General features: G+C 41.6%; 2 protein-coding genes across 2 annotated transcripts in view; one reads left to right on the top strand and one right to left on the bottom strand.

Moving 5' to 3' along the window:
• LOC139745319 (uncharacterized) overlaps window positions 1-2,929 on the bottom strand; it is a 5,305-nt gene extending 2,376 nt beyond the window's left edge. The window contains exon 1 of the mRNA XM_071655720.1: window positions 2,476-2,929. Within this exon, the coding sequence (XP_071511821.1) occupies window positions 2,476-2,903 (428 nt within the window). The 5' untranslated portion in view covers window positions 2,904-2,929. The remainder of the gene's footprint in view (window positions 1-2,475) is intronic.
• A 6,328-nt stretch (window positions 2,930-9,257) lies between these two features.
• On the top strand, window positions 9,258-21,557 carry LOC139745320 (uncharacterized). The gene is made up of 6 exons (XM_071655721.1): window positions 9,258-9,500; window positions 14,413-14,481; window positions 15,012-15,279; window positions 16,474-16,578; window positions 18,317-18,483; window positions 19,243-21,557. Exons 1-6 carry the CDS (start codon window positions 9,259-9,261, stop codon window positions 21,305-21,307), a joined length of 2,916 nt encoding a protein of 971 aa, XP_071511822.1. The 5' UTR covers window position 9,258; the 3' UTR covers window positions 21,308-21,557.
• The last annotated feature ends 4 nt before the right edge of the window (window positions 21,558-21,561 follow it).

Here is a 21,561-nt window from a genome sequence, read left to right on the forward strand (position 1 = left end):
GCAAAACAGAGAAGTGTGCGCCCAGTGAAACACACACACACACACACACACACACACACCAGATATTCTTATGCCAAAATATTTTCACACCTGGTTGGGATTCAAGCAATCTTTCCCATCGTCATTCACATGCGAATCTATGAATATCCCAGGGTTGATGTTTTCTTATGCTGTTTTCATTCCAAAACTGCTAACACCAACAGCGTCATAATTGATGATCCAGATGATAATGGCCTTCTTTAACCTTCCACCTCCTACCACTTACTGGTGAAAGTTAAAGGTCCGGTTTACCTTCCTGGGAGCAGTGATTTCAAAAATGTTCAAGATATCACATTTGATGCATAATATGTGCAGGTCTGTTGTATCACAAAACATCGTACCATATAAAAGTTTCGCAATAATTTTCAAGCACTGCTGCTGGATTTTTGTTTCATTTGCAAATGGTAAATTATGCCTTTGAATGAACACACGAAAAAACAAAACAAATGCAAAGCAATAGATAACTATGTCGAGGGCAACATGACTTCCTGTTTCTTTCCTCTTCATCTCAAGCAAAAGGAAATCGCGGTGATCTGTAATCTCTCTACCAAAACATTTTATAGCTTGCGTGTTTGTCTTTCGTGGACGCTGAATGCCACGGGAAATCGGTCTGACCTTAATCGATCCTGCAGCGAGTTCGCTTTCTGTAATCTTAAGGACATCACTTTTAGATAACTACAGTTGTTCACGCCAGCAAATTATGGAGAATATGCTAAAGTGTTATTATGGAGATAATAAAGAAATAATGCACATTGCAGTGGGCGGTAGTAAGAATTATCCACCCGATAGTAACTTTGGAACCGAGCGTGAAACTATACGAGGCAAGGCCGGAATATAATTATGTTTTAAACTGTTCCAATGTTACATAAGGTGGATAATTTTCCGACCTAGAAATGTGTATCCTTGTTTACAAAGAAATAACATGGATCCTTGCCACTAGATTTAAACTTCATATTATGCCCATTCTTTATGCTGTACAGAAATTCCCAGGCCAGCAGCACCAGTTCTATTCGAAGCTATAAGACAAAGTGTAAGAAATAATTCGACCGCGGAACCGCACACAATGTACTATACAATATGTGAAATAGGCCATGCAGCTAGCCCAGCGGAGACGATCGTTACCCTGAAAATTAACGGGTAATAATGAGAGAACTCGACCAGAGATAGTTTCTGCCGAAACACAATTCCCCATATATCGTCCGTACTTGAGACTTAGTGAGCCAATCCTGATAGGGTGGACATGGCTTTTGTAGATTACGGCAAGTCATTGAATGAGCAAGGACTATTTTGAGCCTATCTCCGAGCGGTCGTTAGTACTGGTCAGTAGTAGTAGTAGTAAAAAAACAAAGAAAAAAAAACAAACAAAAAAAAAAAACATATGCCCGCTGGGCATGTCAGGCAAATCGGAAGACTTGTCACGTGACTGCTCTCGGCCAATCATGATTGATTATGATCCATATCACCATTTAACGCGTATAATAAACGACGTGCGTATATTACTTCAGAAGATAATACGGAATGAATGAGTTTCTGTGTATTAAATAATACACGTGATAAGGAAAGCGAAACTGTTTTCAGAGTTGTCTTAAAGTCAGAAGATTTAATCTTCTGAGTAATTTTTTAGACATAAAAGTAGGGAAACCGACACAAATACTGATATCTGTTTAAATCTGAAACAAAATAACATACGATTCGTTTACATAACTTCAGTCATTTTGAATTGTTCAATATTGGGATGGATAAGGTAGAATTTTATAGCTCTTACATACCAACACGTTGTGTCTTTTGAAAGCATGGAAACTGTAGAGGAATCCACTTTCTGCATCTTGATAAGAACTGGTGGGGATGCAGAGAGTCTGGAATGCTTCTTGTGGTGTCTTCAGGGAGATTATAACTTCAGCAGAGTTATAATCACTCAGAATGAGATTCCAATTACCCTGTAAGAACATCCTGTGTATTCCCCTCGTATGCAGTTTAACATAAATAGCACACACACACACACACACACACACACACACACACACATTTAGGCCTACATGATTATATACTCATATAATCATATTCACGTATACATGAGCGAAGAACCTAATTATGAACATCAGAACATCATGTCATAACTCACATTTCCTGCCAATATACACTGTTTCCCTTGGTGCCTTATATAATTTTCTTTACAGTTTCACGGGTACGACTGTTGTGAATAAACACCTGATTGATTGCAACGTAAATCGTCCCGTTTGTCAACTACAGTTACAGTTGTAGGATATTATATCAATCATTGTTTGTTTGATATGTGACACTGGGAATTTGCACCCAATCGACAGAGATGTATGAGCTTCTCTGTATCCGGCCTACCGATTCAGCAACCCCGATTCAATTATTATAATTATCAAAGCGTACTCGAAGTCAAGAGATGGAAGTTGTATAAAGGCCTACCTCTTTCCAGGCAACTGAGCGCGTTTGTCTTCTCTGATGTGTTTGCGGCGGTTGATGCCGTCGAAGCTGATGTTGAAGCGGTCGTTGTTCCCCTGAAGGTGATCCCACTCACTCGCTCGCCCCTCCCACTGGGCTACGGTCTGACATTGTGCTGTGGGTCCCGAAGCCGTGGTCGTCGACGCCGCTTCCACACCACCGGCGCCGACATGGTCTTCCACCCCGTTTCCACGGACGGCAGGTTCTTTCGGAAACAGTCCCGACGAGATTTCCACAGGAACTGGCCTGCTTCCCTCACGCGGGAGTATTCCTCGATAGCTGGTTGCCAACCTCACCCTCCCCAGAGCTTTTCCTACATCAATTCTGGCGCAGGCAACGGCTGCAAGCCCTAGAAAGAGGACAAGAACCGCAGGCGACGAGAAGCGAGACATGTTTTCAGACCTACTGTCGAACTCGAGATAGGCTGAAATGACGACTCGCGTGCAGTGTTTGTGTGAACTCTTATAAAAGCAGGCTCTCGCAAAGAATGGGCGGAAGTTAGCTGGATCAAGGGTACCAGCCTGCTACATCCTCTGCGGGAGGTCGCTCAAATGTAAATATTTTTCTCCTTATTAAGGCTATAATCTCTACCTCAAAGAAAACAAATCATGTGCATTACTCGATGAACTTTCAAAATGTTTTCTCCAACTGCATGTTGTCAAAATACAAACTTTGTATTCTATATCCGTAAACTCCCTTGCTCAAATTTCTCGCACCTGGCAAAGATTGCTGTATCTATTGTTAGCCGTCATCCCACGAGCCTACCTCCCATAGGCGCCGGAAGTGGGGGGGGGGGGGGGGGGGCAGGGGGGCGGCCGCCCCCCCAATCCAAAAAGTGTGGGGCAAAACGCATTTTTGCCCCCCCCCAAAAAAAAAGCAAAACAAATAATAATAATAAAAATAAATGAATAAACAAAGAAGATAAAATGAATATGTACATATATTAATAAAAGGGAAAAATATGGCTACAAAAGGCAGCTTTTGGACTGTAAAATGTCAAAATTTTCAAGCTCGCTCGCTTCGCTCGCTCGCATCCAGCAGTTGAGCCCGGTGCGCCTCCCCCTTAATTTCTAAAGCGAAAAACATAGCTACGACGGCAGTTGTTGGACTCTAGAATGTCAAAATTTTCAAGCTCGCTCGCTTCGCTCGCTCGCATTGAATCGTTATGCCATTCTTCTAATGTTGCTGACAGTAATTGCCAGTAGTTGCGCCCGATGCCCCCACCCCTTAATTTCCAAAGCGAAAGATAAATATAGCTACAAACGGGAGTTTGGGGACTGTAAAATGTCAAAATTTTCAAGCTCGCTCGCTTCGCTCGCTCGCATTGAATCGTTATGCCACTCTCCTAATGTTGCTGCCAGTAATTGCCAGCAATTGCACCCGATGCCCCCCCCCTTAATTTCCAAAGCGAAAGGTATAGTTACAAACGGGAGTTTTTGGACTGTAACATGTCAAAATTTTTCAAGCTCGCTCGCTTCGCTCGCTCGCATTGAATCGTTATGCCACTCTCCTAACGTTGCTGCCAGTAATTGCCAGCAGTTGCGCCCGATGCCCCCCCCTTAATTTCCAAAGCGAAAGATATAGTTACAAGCGGGAGTTTTTTAACTGTAACATGTCAAAATTTTCAAGCTCGCTCGCTTTGCTCGCTCGCATTGAATCGTTATGCCATTCTCCTAATGTTGCTGCCAGTAATTGCCAGCAGTTGCGCCCGATGCGCCGCCCCATTAATTTCCAAAGTGAAAGATATGGCTACAAACCCCAGTTTTGGGACTGTAGAATGTCAAAATTTTCAAGCTTGCTCGCTTCGCTCGCTCGCATTCAATCGTTATGCCGTTCTCCTAATGTTGCTGCCAATAATTGCCAGCAGTTGCGCCCGATGCGCCCCCATTTATTTCCAAAGCGAAATATATAGCTATATAATTAAAACTCCAGTTTTGGAACTGCAGAATATCAAAATTTTCAAGCTCGCTCGCTTCGCTCGCTCGCATTTTATTGTTATGCCATTCACCTTATGTTGCTGACAGTATATAATTTGTCGATCGTTTCACTCCGTCATTCCATACTCCATGTAAGGAAAACTTACAATGTTCCTCAATGACTGCGTTGTTGAATGTATCACATTCCGTAATGTATTGTAGTCCCATTATTGCTCACGCACACACGCACAAGTATATAGACCGTCAAAATTACTTTATGGTTCCCCCCATGTTTCGACCCACCGTACGCCACTCTATATGTATATATATATATATATATATATATATATATGTGACCGACTGGACACGTCCAGTCAGTATTGACCTACAATAGCTCAGACTCAATTAGACAAAATCAATCACCTGGTTCTATTTAATAAGGACTGGGAAAAGAAGGAATGCTCAAAGATATTTTTTTCTGTATTTCCATTACAAAAAAGGTGTCTTTATTACTTCACTTTGTTGCAGTATTTCAAACTAAGCCAAAACTCAAATAACTCCAAAATTGTAACATTAGACTGAACACGAAGCAAACGAATTTAAAACAACGAAAAGCAACTTATAGCAAATTAAAAAACAACTAATAACAAAACAACACTAAAAGCAACAAGAGGCAATGCAACAACAGCTCTTAAAAGCAACGCAACGAATCTAAAGCAAACGGTTAAAAATGGCTAATAACAGAGCAACATTTAAAAATAACAAAATGCAACGCAACAAGCAACGAATAACAAAAGTTAAAAGCAAACTTAAACAACAAACTTAAAACAACTTGAACAACTTTACAGCAACGCAACACTGTCCGACGCAGAATACAGCAAGTCCGTGTCCCTTTCCCACAGAAGCTACATAACACAAGGGATGAACCAATCATATCATTACTTTACACATTCATATTAACAAAATGCAGTGACATCGCTTAGATTGACAAGTGTATTTGCATTCAATATATGAACATCAGAGTATATTGCCTGACTTTAAAACTGGTAATGCTTTGATGATTCAAACTTTGGTTGATACGCAATTCATTTGTAAAAGCATACAGTATTAAATGTACAGTTTGTACGATATCATGATTGTCGCCTGCAACCACATACATATGTCACACGAACTCATTAGCGTTAATGCACTATCGTCAAACTTCCATGACAGGCAAACTCTATATCTTCTATTAACAACAGTCATAAAATTATTTGATTCAAGCAGCAAAGCCATCTGAAGAGTAAACTCCAAAAATGCAAAACATATTGTGTCATAGTAATATTCCGCCTGTTGATTTCATTACCATGATACACAATATTGAGAAAAACTATTCACCTCTGACATCACAGCATGGATTGTGCAGTGCGCTGGGGTCCATCCACTTGACAGAAGTCTTGGTGTCTTCTAAAATTGACAATACAAATGAATATACTTTCTTAAATCTCTCCCCATGTTAGGAATCTATAAATGAAATCGAACATGTGCTTGTGTGTATAATAAACAAAGCGAATTATTCGACCCAAGCATCGTTCAATCTACTAATAAACCAGTGCTAACTTATATTAACCGATGAAATAATACAACATCATACAGCAGTTTGAAAGCTATACTCAAAGGACTGATCAGTTGCCTTCGCTAGGATAGCACAGTAATAGACATAATTATATACAAAAGATAGATACATATGTACAAGGTATATATATTCCTATTTCCACCATCAAGCAACTTGGAATATATACGCGTCAATGGGCGTATTAGAGGCTTTCCTGCCTGAACTAAATCTAGCTAGCTACCTCCCTCACTCTTATTATAGAAACAAAGACCAGCTTGTCTACATCTTCATCAATAGGGGTGCACAGCTCATACAGTGTAGCACACATCAGCCCAAGTCTTTAGAATAGTGAGAGAGGAAGTTTGCTGAGCAGTAAAGATAAAAAGAACAGTCTTTTGAATGTAGCCACTGCTTTAATCCCCTGCATAGGCAGTCACCCTTTGTAAGCCGAGGCACCTACCAGCATATTGTATCATCCCCTGTACTGGGGCCAAGTTCATTCCCCTTTGTTTTTAATCCTCTAGCGTGCCTACCAAAATCAACTATAGTGTACATCGGGCTGTGTGAACGCTTAGCTTTTATCTCCATATACCACAGTGCTATATTCTATGCTACCCTCTGCACCAAGCACGTTTCTCAAAGTCACATAGAATAAAGATGAAATAAGAAACATCTACAGTCCTTCATCAAGCTTGCTGTAAGTGATGTTCCCTACCAATATCACTTCATATTGATAACACTAAAGCATAGATATAAAACATAGATAAAACAAAACTATAAATTCTTAGTTGCTAATGCACTTCATGGACAACTGAAATGCCGTCCTCACTAACAACTTATTTGTGAATAAAACCTCATCCATTAATTATTTTGGAAGAACCAAAAACTCTCAAATTATCATGTGTGATAATTCATAATGTACGCCACATAAATTATGATGTTAATAAATACAAAATATTAAAGACACATCATACAGATGTTCTTACCTTTGTACAAAGGATGAGGGACTGGACTATGCTACAGCCACAGGAGCAGGTTGATTAAAGTGACGTTGCCTGCTTGGACGCCTTCTCAAGAATGATCAAAGGAGGTGCCCCTTGTGAATAACTTTAGGACACGTTTTACCCCTCACAGGGAGATTCCACTTATGGGGGGGGGGGGGTGTTCCCCATGATTATGTAAATCACCTTCTGACCTTACACCGCCGTGTATGTACCTCTACCATCCAACTAGAGGACTGTGAATATTGCATATAAATATGTGTGGATAGAGAATCAAATATATAAACATACATATACTACATGTACATAATATAACAAGCGAGTGTAATCATCACAGGTAAAGAGGGGGGGGGGTGAGTGCTGATATTACTGTGACCCTCATATATATATATATATATATATATATATATATATATATATATATAATAGATGTGTGTGCGCGCGCGTGTGTGTGTGTATGTGTATGTATGGTCTAATCTTGAGCCCCCTCCAGTGTTTGCCCCCCCCCCCCCCCCCCCAATCCAAAACTGCTTCCGGCGCGCCTGCTAACTCCCACAATCCGTACGGCCCACGATCTTGACAATGAAAAAAGATCTATGAGCCATAAAACCCACTAGTCATATCAAATCCCATGAGCTCGAAGCCCGCAAGACCAACAATGCATAAGCCCCGTGATGCTTGACTGTGTCGGACTCGTGCATGGATTAGATTGGTCCAGTGTCGAGCTCGTGGGCTGTATGACTCGTGAGCTGCATGACTCGTGAGCTGCGTGACTCGTGGCCCCGCTCGTGGCCGTCGGACTAGTGACGAACACCCATGCAGGATAATTAACATGGGCCAAATTTCAAGTCATGAACAATCGACATCATATTAAAGAATTAGCACAACTCATTCAATTTAACAGATGAGCCTATTTATGTAGATTCACCGTGAAAAATTCTCGCACTTTGCCATCGATTAGAAAGACGTATTTTTACAGATACGCCCTTCTGCCATTCTTTTTGATATGTATGAGTTACTAGTATTGCTTAGGTAGGAAGGAGCATCTGTAGATCCGCCCTTCTGCCAAAATTGTAAACGCTCTATCCGTGTAGATCCAGAGGTATACGACATCAATGCGGAGTACAAGAACATGGCCAATCATTAATAATGAAGACCTATACCGAAATCTACCTGACTTGAATCTGGAGTGAACTTCAGGTTAGACGAAAGTGTTATACTGGTAATACATATCACAAAGTCGATGTGGCAACTTAAAAAATGATGCGAACGGGGAAGTTAAACACCATTGAATATTCATATAAATGTAAATATATTTGTATGATCTCCTTGGTAATTTGAAAAATAACGAATTTAAAAGGCAAAAAAAAAAAAATGACGCGGCGCCAAAATCGGATGCGCGCGAGGACAGATGTCTGATGTCTCAGAATCAAATAGATTGTGTGCAGACTTATACCATGTTTCATGTATTAGGGGCGAGACGCACGCTCATGGGCGTCACGGGGGGAGGGAGGGTGTGTTGGTGCGAACGCACCCCCGCACCCCCTTCAGACCTAACCCCCTCCCCTCCCCCCCCCCCCAAAAAAAAAAAAAAAAAAAAAATTACTTATCAAGTATACACGCACGCATGCGCGCGGGTAACAGGCTTTTTTTTTTTTTTTTTTTTTTTTGCTTGTCAGCTGAAAGCTGAAGAAACCCGGAAGTGGAATCAGACATTTGCGCTGATAAACCCGGAAGTGGAACCAGAAATGAACGCATCCCCCTCCCCCCCCCCCCCCTTGAAAAAAAGCTGGTGACGTCCCGACGCTGCAGGGTCCTTTCACACCCATGGCAGACCTTTTCTTACTCCTCTCAAAAAACTCCCAACGCGCGCGCACACACACGCACACACAAAAACACAAAAAAGAGAACAGATTAAAAAAACAACAAAGGCCTAATGGGTTTCCAATCATGGAAAACAAAAACAAAACAAAAAACGTTTGAGACAACTTTTTCGTTCAGACTCAGAGTAAGCCGGAATGTTATATCAAGTGTGGGCCATATCACATCATTTACTCGATGTTATCAATTTATGTATTGTTATTGTCATTAAACGTCTATTAATTTTCCTCTTTTGCATATTTTGATACTGACATTTCCTTTGAACTCCTGAGTCCTTATGCCATATTCCTGCATGGGTAGTAATAATGCCCAACGGTCCGGTACGAAGACTAGTAGTGTCACACAAGTGGACAATATGGAGGCGACTGCAGAAATAATGGGCGACGAAAGCAAACCTTGTGAGGAAGGCTCGGAACCAGATGACAAGAGAGAGGATATCAGGCAATCTGATGAGATACTTGAGGAGCAAGAAGTGGAAGAAGACACACGTGTAGACTTAGAAGAAGAATTTGATAAATGGACAAAGTTAAAGGATCTTGTAGGTCTGTCGGGGATCAAAAGTGACGCTCGATTAGCGGCCTTCCTCATCGACTTCTGGTAAATAGAACTTGCTGCATGGTCCCATGTATTGATAAATGTGTGCTTTGCGCTGGATTTTAACTATTGGCAATGTGAAATTCCTGATGCATCATCGGTACAACATAAACAAATACTATGGACAACGATATCAAAGAATTTACTTTAACCAAAAAAAGTATAGAGGAATATATTCAGAAATACGATGCCATGCAAATAGTGTTGAAACTTACGCCTGTGTGTGTGGTGTCTATTCTGAAGCCCAGTGAATTAAGGCACTATCTTTATCTATCACTGTAGAGCTACTGACATAATCACAGTGCCGGGCGTGACAGAACTTCAGTTCAGAAGCATGATGACATTTGAATCATGATGTAGACAACCCAGCTATGACAGATAATATGAAATTGCAGGCATTTACAGATGCAGTAAAATTTTATACATTTTAACTGTCGCATTCAGATGCACTACTGACTAGACTCTAGTCATAATTTAGAGTACATTTGTATGTGTGTATTGGGGGAGTAGGAGGTCAAGGTCTGAAATACAAATTTTGTAAGAATGTAGTCCAGTAGACAGGTCTAGATCCTCTAGGCTTTACTTAACTGGACAATCCGATCTGGGCCCTACTTTTACTTCTGCATTGGTGTCTAGAGTCTACAACATAAATACATCACAGCAAAATCACTCTAGCCAGGCCTAAACCACTGAATGTAAATAATGTCAAGTATGGCCTAAATTAAGGAGACTACAAAAGTGTCTAGATCTAGATCATCTGATCTAGGTTCTAACTAGTGTAAACTGTAGTGAGTGTCTCATTGTGCAGAGCTAGAGCGGGCAGGCCGTGCTTTAGTTAGACTCTTCATTCTTTATCATTTTGGTCTGGTACAGTCCGCTGTGCTGCTGGCATGTTATCGTATTTAAACTTTGAAAGTTGTGCTTACAATGTATCATTTGATCTTGAGTTGATGTCATTGATGTACAAACGCCTGGTGTAGCTATTCCATACATTTAGGCAGCAATACATGAGTCGGAGGCTTATCTTATTCAAACTTTATATTTTCAGGAAGGTCTTTAAATTTGTTAATTGTAGGGGCTTCCCTTACATTATCTGGGAGGTCATTCCACTGGGGAATTGTCCTTGAGTAGAGAGACTGCCGGTAGCAGCTCTTATTTGCCCTTACAATTGTATATGGTCATACACAAATTTCTTAGAAGAGTGCCTTGTGCTTGGTTTTCTCCGAGCCGAATTGGTGCTTTGTAGATGTTTGATGTTACTAAAGTTAGGGATTAGTCCTTGAGTCTCTTTGTAAATGATGCGAAGGCGAGATTTGAATCTCCGTCTTTCAAGACTTTCCCATTCCACTTTTCCAGATGCTTCATCATATTTGTCACACTAGGTGTTCTGTCATAATTGTTGCATGCAAAGCTTGCAGCTCGTTTTGGGATTTTTTCAATGGCTTGCTTGTTGTTTTCCTGGCATGGACCCCAGACTGCATGGCAGTATTCCAAGAGTGGGCGTTCTAAGGTGATGTAAGCTATGGTTGTGGTTTGAATGTCGCAGCCGTACAGATTCCTTCTCAGTAGACCAAGCTGACGATTGGCTTTATTGGTTACTTGATTGATATGCATGGTCCAGGACAAATCCAATGTCAACTCACCTCCAAGGTATGGATGATGAATGAACTCGTCTTAGTGTGTTGTTTCGCATGGAATAACTAAACTGAAGGGGTCTTGTCTTGTGAGTGACATTCATAACGAAGCACTTGGAAGTGTTGAAGCCATCTGCCACTTTCGCTCCCAGGCACGAAGTGTGTCGATATCAGCTTGGAGTGAGGTTTGGTCTGAAGGGGTTTCAAATTTCAAATCCCATGATACAAGATGCAATCATCCACTAACAGGTGTGTTTTGGATGAAAGATTACTGGGTAGGTCATTGATACGGGTGAGGAACAACAGCGGACCCATTACTGTGAACTGCGGAATGCCTGACTTCACAGGTAAGGGGTCACTGATAATCCTTCCTAGAAGGACTCTCTGATGGCGGTTGTGTAAGAAATTCTGCAGCCGAGTACGGATGTTGTTACAAATTCCAAGATAATCAAGCTTACGGAGTAGTGGATGATGGCTAACCACGTCAAAGGCTTTTTTAAAATCCATGATTATTAGATCACTTTGGCCCCTATTGTCCAAAACTTTTGCTGAGTTTGACTGAAAGATCAGTCTGTATCTTGTCGTTGGGGATATGTTCTGTAGAGACTACGCACGTCTGGCTTCATGGAATCCTCTCCTATAAATTTATACTCGTCTACGGAGGAGAGCCGTTAAAGTAAAAAAAAAAAGTGATTTTAAAAACCCCTCCAAAAAAAAAATATATAAAATAAAAATAATTTAAAAATAAAAAGCCTAGAACTCCCGTTTTTGTAAATTCTGTTTGCAGCTAAATACCAGATAAAAGGAGCTTGACATGGTTTGCACTTTCTGCTTGAGTTGAAGAGCTCCAAGAAGATGCAGCAGATGTCTGATGATGGCAGGTGAAATTTAAGAATAAGACTTCCACAGCCATACCATCTGGGTAGAACAGAACATGGCTTAGGAACACAAGAATTGGAGTGCAAATGGAACTTGCAACTTCTGTGGATTCCTGTATGCACAGTATGTCCTGTTATTGGTCCATCAACTTCCCATTCTTGGCGGATACTGCCGATGCAGTGACCAACTGGACTGAGTACGCCGATGTTGATGGCACAAAAGAGAAGAAATAGAAGTGAGAGGAGACCTCTGGATGATTTTTAGACTTCTGCATTTGAACATCTATGTAATTGATTATACTGGGTACAGAGTTACAGAATTTATAGTGATTGGGATAAAGAATAAGAATGTTCCAAATTCATTACAAATCATAGTTAGCAAGGGTGATGACTTTCAGCTTCACATAACAATGTGTGATTGGGTGCTCATGGAGGCAAAATGTAAGAAGAAAACCTGTATAAATTCTATACAAGTGAACTTATTTTGGTAAAGCAAGTGGTGTTGTAATGAAATTGAATTGGTATGGTGTAATTACACTGTGCATGTAATCACTGGAAATGAGCCTCCCATGGCATCATCCGTGTTCAGGGTAATATTTTTTTCAGAGTTTGGCTTATCTACTCAAGGACCACAATAAATTCCACAAATATGCATGGCACTATCAGTTTATGTACTACATAAGCGCTACCTGGTCTCACTGGTCTACATGGCGTGCTTCAGCAAGATACATACATGTAATTTGAAATTATCAAATCGTCTTGAATGTCCCTTTAATGGCTTTTTTTGAATGCTATGGAGAACTGCTGCTTTGAAAGTATCTTTGTCACCTCGGCCTATAGGAAGTTATGTTTTTGTTGCTGTTTGTTTGTTTGTTTGTTTGTCTGTTTGCAAAACAACTCCGAAAGCTGCCAAAGGATTTGGATGGAACTTTATACAGGAAAAATGATAATGATGTAAGGAACAGATGATTAAATTTTGGTAGTGATCTGGCTAACTGTCTGGATCCCGGATACTTTTTTTTTTCTCCTCTTTTGAAAGATTACCATTGGCAAATAGGGCCACCAAACAAGGGAGCTCAAGCTGTGCATATTTGAGGTGTGCATATGTGCACTGAGTGTGTACTTGAGGCACAGCTTGCACCTACATAGCTGCTGATGAGGTATACTCTGAGGACAAACAACAGAAATGATTCTTTATCACTGATACTGGGAAGTAAGGGCGATTTTCAGCATGTCTGTATGGGTGGAAATAAGCTGCTTGGCGGAGGTCTGCGCTCTCTGAGTGCTTTCCTAGTTTTTTGTATCTTTGCAGAGTCTGCTGATGGCAGTGCATTCCACTCTGTGAAGATCCTTGGTATGAATAAATACTTGTACTTGTGGCAATTTTTATTTTTGGATGTAGCTTGAAGAAGTCTGATATGAAGTTGGTGACTGGAACTTGATAATGGAAGATCACCAGATATAGCAGGCCATGGAATATGCTGGATAGATCATAATATACACTTTCTGCTGTGTCCTTCCCTGCGCTCATGAAGACTTTTACTGACTTATCTAGAAACTGGGCCTGAAACCCTAGATCTACAGACCTTGGGCTAGGCAAAAATTTTGCAGATTCTTACAAAGCTTTGCATTATTTAAATGTACAAATTATGTACTGTATAATACAAAGTAACTTGTATGTTACCAGTTTCTGCTGTGTTTTGTTGTTGTTGTTGTTTGCTTGTTTTGTCAGTTTGATTAGGCATACTTGATATGTGCAATTCAAAATATGTTTTTGCTGTTAAAAAAAAAAGGTTTTTACTTATCATCAGTATGCCTATTTAGATACACTGTAAAAGTGGTTTCTTTCGCGGTGGTTTTATTTTTGCGCTTTTCGCGCTTTGAGGTTGAACCGCGAATTTAACATCATGTTAAAAAATGTTTTCAACTCGCCGCTTGTTACAATGCTGTTGCGCACATGCACACACGAAGATTCCGTGCATGGAGTGTTTTGATGGTCAACACACACACAGCGATACCGCGCAATGTAGGTACAAGCATGTCATAAAGTACTCGAGAGACGGGATTTTAGGTAAGCCTGCATTTGATTTCAATTTCTATCTAATAAATAACAGAATAATTGGATTATAGTTTGGGTTTTCATCTGCAAAATAAAACAGATTTTGCCGACTGTAAATTCACAGATTTTGCCGACCGTGAATTTAAACACACGCAAAAAAGTCGGCACCGATGGAAACCGTGAATTATCTGTACGCGAAAGAAACCACTTTTACAGCAATCTTTTTTGTTTGTTTGTTTGTTTGTTTTTCTGCATAGGACAGCAGCCCTGCTTTGAGCAGTACTCTCATATGTCAACAGTTTTCTTGATTTACTCGGAAGTCGCTATTCTTTTTTTAATCATAGGTATGGACACAGAGACTGCACAGAGCCTGAAAAGAAAGAGACGAAGAAAGGCAGGAAGCACAAGCAAAGGTGAGCTTGGACAGCATTCCTTTTTTCGCCCCCAACCTTGCGATGTCATTTCAAATCTCAAGGCACATAACATGTCATCTCTTCTACCCATGATCAAGAACATTAAAGTAGAGCAAGTCAAATCAAAGCCATACATTTTTTATTAAGCTCTGATGAGTACAGATGTAGATACTCCAAAATCCTTTGGATTGTCAGTCTTGGCTACATGTACTTTTAAGAAAGAATATTATGAGGGAAAATACCTTCATAGTTATTGTTAGTGTGAAATTGTTCTGCATATTGTATATACGGTGTACAGTGTATTGTACTATTCTTGATGGACTTTGCAGTTTATCTGTGCAGTTATGATAACCAGAACTGTAGAGGATGTCCTCAACTGACAGTCAGAAACCAATTTAAAAATGGGAAAAATGATGAATATTGAAGTCATACGCCCATATGAAAAGGGTAAAATGTGTTAAAAGATGCAAAGAGATCAGAATGTTTATCAATTTTTTTTTTGTTCGATATTTATCCTGCATTATCATCAGGTATGAATCATCTACACCAGCCCCTAAAATCAAGATACCAGTTCGCATGACCAGTAGAGGGCGTCCCGTCTACAAGCCAAACATCCTTCAAGTTAAGCTGACCAGCGATTACCGGAAGAAGAAGTCGAAGCGACAGGTTGCCTTGCAGAAGAAGCAGGATGCCATAAAGAAAGCCAACCAGAAGAAGGGTGTAGGGAGGAAGAAGAAGGTGACGCTAAAGGTGAAAACAAGCGTCAAATCTCCAAAGAAAAAGTCACCGGCATCAAAGGTAAATATACAAACCTGACACAAACTCTCATTTCGTCATCAGATAGATGCACAGTCACTTCAAACACCCAGAATAAAAAATAGATGGGGGAGGGGATCATGCTTTCTCAGTTATGGAATCAATTACCTATTCAGTTACCCCAACTGTCATTTACAGAAACATTCAAATTCAAACTGGAAACATATGTGTTCCTCTCACATTGAGGATTGCAAGCCATAATGTGCAATAAATTTGTGTTCCTTATCAGGTATGTGTTTGTTTGTTGTTTGTTATTTTCTTCGTCATTTTCATGTTTTGTACATGTGTATATATATATATATATATATATATATATATATATGTATTTTTTTTTTTTTTTGAAGCGCCATGGGCACCAAAAGGTGGACTCGTGTGCTATACAAATAGCCACTATTATTAGTATTGCTATTATATACTAGTACCCTCTGCTGTTCTTGGATGGCTCTTGTAGAATCGTGGTAGTGGATCAAAGCAGCGGAAGGATGGCATGTCTCATTCTACAGTAGCACAAGGCCTGTTAGTGATGTGATATGTGAAAGGTGACTGAGAAGCTAGTGACACACCAATGTAAACAAAACTACACTCATCTTTTTTCGAGAAATGAGAAACTTCCCAAATACATGCAGGAAATTTATAGAAAGTTTGCAGTCAAACTGCCCATACTGAGCAAAACAAAATGCTGAGTAGTATGACTGTGGCTAGTGTGTCTAATACAGTGTATGTTCCATTGAGTACCTGTAGTGGTTGCAAAAGCTGACGCAGTGACCCATGAACTACTGTATACGCCGAATATTGTGCGAGATTTTTATTTTCGCGAATTTCGCGAGTCAGCCGCTATTTGCGAAATTAAAAACATGTAAAAATATTGACTCTAATGCCGATATGAATGTGACGTATGCATATACATTTTTCCGTTCAGTACAGAACTCCACGATCGCGAATTTAACCACTAGCGAGATTGTTGTGAAGTCCCGATTCGCGAAAATTTAGACTTGCGAAATATATGGCATATACAGTATTCTTCTGTTGTCCAGGAGCACATAAACTGGGATTTCTGTAGGACTTCAGTCTAGAAAGTAAAGTGTGATTGAATCCATGATGTCATTTAATCTTATCCCGATTCCAGGCTATGGTAAAGCAATAATTGCCTTCTGCTTGTCCTTTGTCCTATGACAGCCCCACACTGCTGTCTGGCCATCGGACGATGAAGATGATGGGGCCATGTCCATGGAAGACAATAACGATGACAGAGACTACAGACCCCAAGCAAAGCGAGGAAGGGTAAGACTTGTGTGAGCCCGTTCCTTACGGGAACCTGGTATACATGTACCAGGTTCCCGTATGGTCAACTGATATATGGGAACCTAGTATACCAGGTTCCCAAAATGTAGACAAGATTGCCTGCATTTGTGGCCTAAATTCATGTTTATTTGTTTTATGCTTCCCAGAAAATGGCTTAAAAGAGTTTTTTTCTATCGATATCTGTTGCTTGTCTATATGAAAATTGTGTGTATCTTATAGTATTAGTTGCCTTTTCCCAATGTAGTGTGTACTTGTTTCAAGATAAAGCTCATAATATATAAAGATGTACATAGCGATCAAGGCTAAGCTCAGTAGATAGCATCTTTCTCTGACCCGATTCAGGTGCCTCTTTTGTGTACAACAAAAGAGCTTGTGAGCCCATCAGCGCTTGCTTTATTCATACCTCGAGCCTCATTGATATTTTTGTTGTTCGTGGCACATGTCGTTGACCGTGGAAAGGGGATTCATGTACCACTTTACTGCTTTCACAAAGGTGGATTACAGGTCTGTCTGTTCTCTGTCGACCTGCAAAAAGAATCTTGTTTGGGGGTATTGAAGGCTCTCATAGAATTGTGGGAGGAATAGGTTAACAGATTTTACAGGTTCTTACTTCTCAAATTTTTTGAGGTCCTCCTGGCGTGGTGGTTTTATCTCTTTACGTGTCACATTTGCACGCCCAACTCAGTCAATGCTTTGCCAAGTTTGCATATTTTGCTCAACTGCACAAAACCCACCCAAACTTTGTACTATAAATTGCCAAATGACACAGTGTATTATAAAAGCTGTTGGGTTTGTTGTTGTTTTTTTGTCACATTTACAGTCTTCTCACATGTAGCTTGCATTTTGCGGGTATTAAATAACATCCTAGTTTTATAAACCAACTTTTTTTTTTTCTCTGCACTGAAGGCTCACAAACAGTCAGTTTGGGCAGTGTTCATTTGCTGCAAAATATTGTAAAGTGGAGTTCATTATTTACTTTTCAGAAGTACTGTCAACCTCAAATAGGTCAAGTAATTGCCTAAGTCAAAGGTCTTTTCAAGTCCTCTTCTCTTTATTGTCTATTGATTTTAATCCCACATAAGTCAAATTTTCTGTAGGTCGAAGCTATTTCTTCAAGTCCAAATAGATTTGACTTAGACAAGGTTGACTGTACAACCGTAGTGTCTCTGGGGATGTGGCCTTTCTGTGAAAATAACAAATTGCGCAAGAGGTGCTTTGTCATAGCCTCGCAGGGATTGGAAGTTGTTAATCCTTCGTCCACATTCACTTCTCTATAAAAGGTAATGTTTTCTCCAAACTTGTGAGTCCTCACCGCAGTGATACACAATGTGCAGGAAGCAAAAGCCATTGTGTGATCGTCTCCCTAAAAGACTCCTTCCTGTTATTGCAAAAAAAAAAAACATGCCAAACTTCTTAACCCACCAGTTTCTAGACACCGCGTTACCGTGGCCTTGTTATGTACTTTAATCTTATCTATTCTTATCTGATCTGTAGTATTGATTGTTAGTGTTGAAAAAGGAAAAGTTAACATTTTCTGTATTTGAATCTTTTGTTGTTCATTGTAATATGTTTTTTGTTTCTTTGTTTCAGTTGCAGTTTTTCATCTTCTTTCGTCTTACCCACTTTTCTTTCTGTTTAAATGGTGTTTGTAGATCTAATGCATATTATGCATTAAAAAGTGCCATCGGTTGTCTTTGATTGTTTTCCTGTACAATAGGGTCGACCCAAACTGGTCAGAGATGAAAAGTGGTCAGATGAGGACGGGAATGAGAAGGACCGTCGCTCCAGACAAGGAGTCGGCGCGGCCAGGGGAAAGCGCAAGGTGCGGCGGGGGGAGAAGCTGCCACCAAAGAAGAGGAAATACCTGGACAAGACTAGGTTAAAGTACGACCCATGTTTATTTCTTCTTCTTCTTCTTCCTTTGTACCAAACACTGGGCAACTATGATGTGTAATGTGCCTGTTGTTCTATACAATTGTACATTAGTAAATGTGTTTTCAAGGTCATTTATTATACATTCAGGGATCGGGCAGGAGCCCAATTTGGGGCTAGTTCTTACATTTACGTTTCTCTTTTTTTTAAAGTGCAGAGTTGAATTTTCAAAATACTTTGCAGGTATCTTTACCAGAGTGATGTACTGTAAAAGTGGAATTTTTGCGGTGTTGAAATTTTCTCGCATTTCGCGCAACCAGAAACTAGCGCGAAAATAAAAGCATGCGAATAATTTTGCTTGCCATATGTTCTGTGTGTGATGTCTTGAATTAAAAACACGCGAAACTCTTTTACAGTAGTGTACAGATGGACACCATGACCCCTGGATGCCCCAAATTTGCTATGTTCTCACTTTGTAGTCTGGAAGTATGCATGGAAAGCGAACTTGTGACACTCAGGTGAGTTGAGGACCCCCAGGTCTCTTCTCTCTTGTTACAGATGTAGTTCTGCAGATGAATATTAAACTTCCACTGAACCAAAGACAACGAATATCAATGTATAAAGAATGAATGCCTGTATGCCTGGGAAATGCTGTTTACAATACTTTCCATTGATAGAGGAAAATGTGATTCAACTTGCAGGGGGATGGGAGTACGTACCTTATACCCTTGAATGAAATATTTATCTTTGTATCTGTGTATTTGTCTGTAGGGGAGAAACGTGGTACAGGTGTCGCATCAAGAAGATGATGGCATACAGGAAGAAGTTTCAGTGTAAGATCTGTCTGGCGCAGATGGCAGTCATCACCGAGGTCATCGACCACATCCAGAACGAGCATCCGGACCAGATCCGGGAGTTCCGCGCCACGCTCGGACCTCACCTGGAGAGGTGCGGCCTGACCGTCGTCTGGCAGCTCCCGGACTCAGAGGTTGGCCAGGCAAGGGGGACGTCACAAGATGTGGCCTGCAAGACAGAGGAAAAGGAGGAGGAGGAGGCGGGGCCCCAGGGAGACGGGAACAGCAACGCCGTCAGCTCTCTGTCCAAGCTGGATGAGGCCAGGAATGAGAGAAATGATGGAGAGGAGAATCCTGGAGAGAGAGGGAATGGGGATGGCTTCGCAATGGGAGGAGGCATTCTAAAAGGAGGTTACATGTCATTGTTAGTAGGAGACGAGCGCAGTGGAGCAGCATCTCTGAAGAGGGATGGAAAAGGCGATGGCAACGAGAAGAAAGGAGGAGATGATGAAGAAGGAGGAGAGAGAAGAGAGCCTGAAGGACGCAGGGTAGTGGTAGTCCTTGGTGACGGACAAACTGATGATCTCTTCAAGGATCGTCACAATGCTTCTGAAAGTTTGTCCCCCGAGGAAGATGTTGATGTCCTCTACGAACTCCAGGGTTGGATAGTCATAATGGTAGCATGTCCGGACTGTAGTGAGTTCGTCAGTATATACAGCTTGCCCAAACATCAATTCCATCACAGTAAGCCAAGGCAGGATTACCCGTGTGATAAGTGCAAGAAGGTGTATCGCCGTCCAAACCTTCTGCGTAACCACCAGAAGAAGCACCTAGATAAACCACCCAAAGGAAATGAAGAGGAGAAAACGTTCATGTGTGAACTATGTGGGGATGTATTCCGCAAGGCAAAGTATCTGAAGAATCACCAGCTGCGGCACCAGGGTAATCTGCCGTTTGTGTGCAAGATTTGTGGCCGGCGATTTCTGTTTCAGAGGCAGCTGAAGAGGCACGACATCATCCACCGCGACGTGAAGCCCATCCTGTGCCAGGAGTGCGGGAGGGGCTTTGTGCAGCGCTCACAGCTCAATGCGCACATGAGGCAACACACTGGAGAGAAGCCCTACAAGTGTGACATGTGTGAAAGAGCCTTCACACACAACGTCAGCCTCAAGACCCACAAGAAGCGGGACCACGGCATCGACGTCGGCCGCTGTGCCAACCCTCACCTGGGGCGGCCTAAGAGGAGTGGAGAGGCAGCACCGAAAAGCAAAAGCTCAAAGTCTGCATCGGCCAAGAAGGTATCCCAGACGAGAAACCAGTCTGTGATCAACAACCCACCGGTGTCACAGTATTCAGAGTGCAGAATGGTCGCCCCACCTGTCAGCCACTTGCCAATGGGTCTCGTCATCAACCCAGACCGCCAAGGTATGGATCTGAGTATGGAATCCCCCGAGAGCCCTCCACCTGTTGACAACAGCAGGCAAGCCATGATGCCGACGAGACTTCCAGACAGGAGCCACCGGGACAGACAGGATTCCATCGAGCGATCCAATGCAACGATCCACAACCTTGACAGCCATCCTCGTGGGAGCCATGGTGACGGGCACTCACCCAGCATGGAGCACCTAGGAAACCCGCATATAGAGAGGTCTGTGATTAGCATGGACGGGCACGGTTCCAGTGGAAACACCAGTTGCGGCAGCGGGGGTGGCCACAGCCACGCCCACTTCGAAAGGTCCATGGGGATGCCCCTGCTGGAGAGATCATTGTCCAGTCATCTGACCGACAGGCAGGGGCTTTCCCCGCCCATAGATTCAAGAACCAGCAACGCCCACGGCCACCACATGGGGCACCATCACCAGGCGGGCATTCCGCTGATCGCCCGTCCAGACTTGAACCAGCACCTCATCCGACAGAAGAAAGGGAAGGAGCTGGATCAGCCCCCTCACCAGAGCAACCCGCCCCACCCTCCGTACCCGTGGGGCGCGTGGGGAAATGTTGGAGATGGAATGGGAATGCGGTTTCCTGTGTTTCCACAGTAGGCAATAATCACATTTTGCCTTCCAACCGAGCCCTTTCCATGAATCCCATTTTCTGACATGTTCCAATGTGAAATAATGCATAGAATTCAGTATCCATAGAGTCCCTGGAATCATTTATTGATGAATATTTGTTATGCCTGAATATTGCAGTGGTTCCACTGCATAATCTTGACATGGTTCAACATGTTCTATGGTTCAGATACCATGTTCACTACATGCAGTGATGATGTGGATATGTTGACATGTTGATATCG

The sequence above is a fragment of the Diadema antillarum genome, unplaced genomic scaffold, assembly GCF_040938485.1.
Source record: "Diadema antillarum isolate AM-2024a unplaced genomic scaffold, OU_Dant_1.0 seq00001253_RagTag, whole genome shotgun sequence".
Lineage (NCBI taxonomy): Eukaryota > Metazoa > Echinodermata > Echinoidea > Diadematoida > Diadematidae > Diadema > Diadema antillarum.

Excerpts from the sequence above, each read along its gene's own strand:
- LOC139745320 (XM_071655721.1), top strand. The coding sequence starts at position 9,259 with ATGGAGGCGACTGCAGAAATAATGGGCGACGAAAGCAAACCTTGTGAG. Across the intron at positions 9,501-14,412 it reads GCCTTCCTCATCGACTTCTG|GTATGGACACAGAGACTGCA; the intron begins GTAAATAGAACT and ends TTTTAATCATAG. Across the intron at positions 18,484-19,242 it reads CTGGACAAGACTAGGTTAAA|GGGAGAAACGTGGTACAGGT; the intron begins GTACGACCCATG and ends ATTTGTCTGTAG.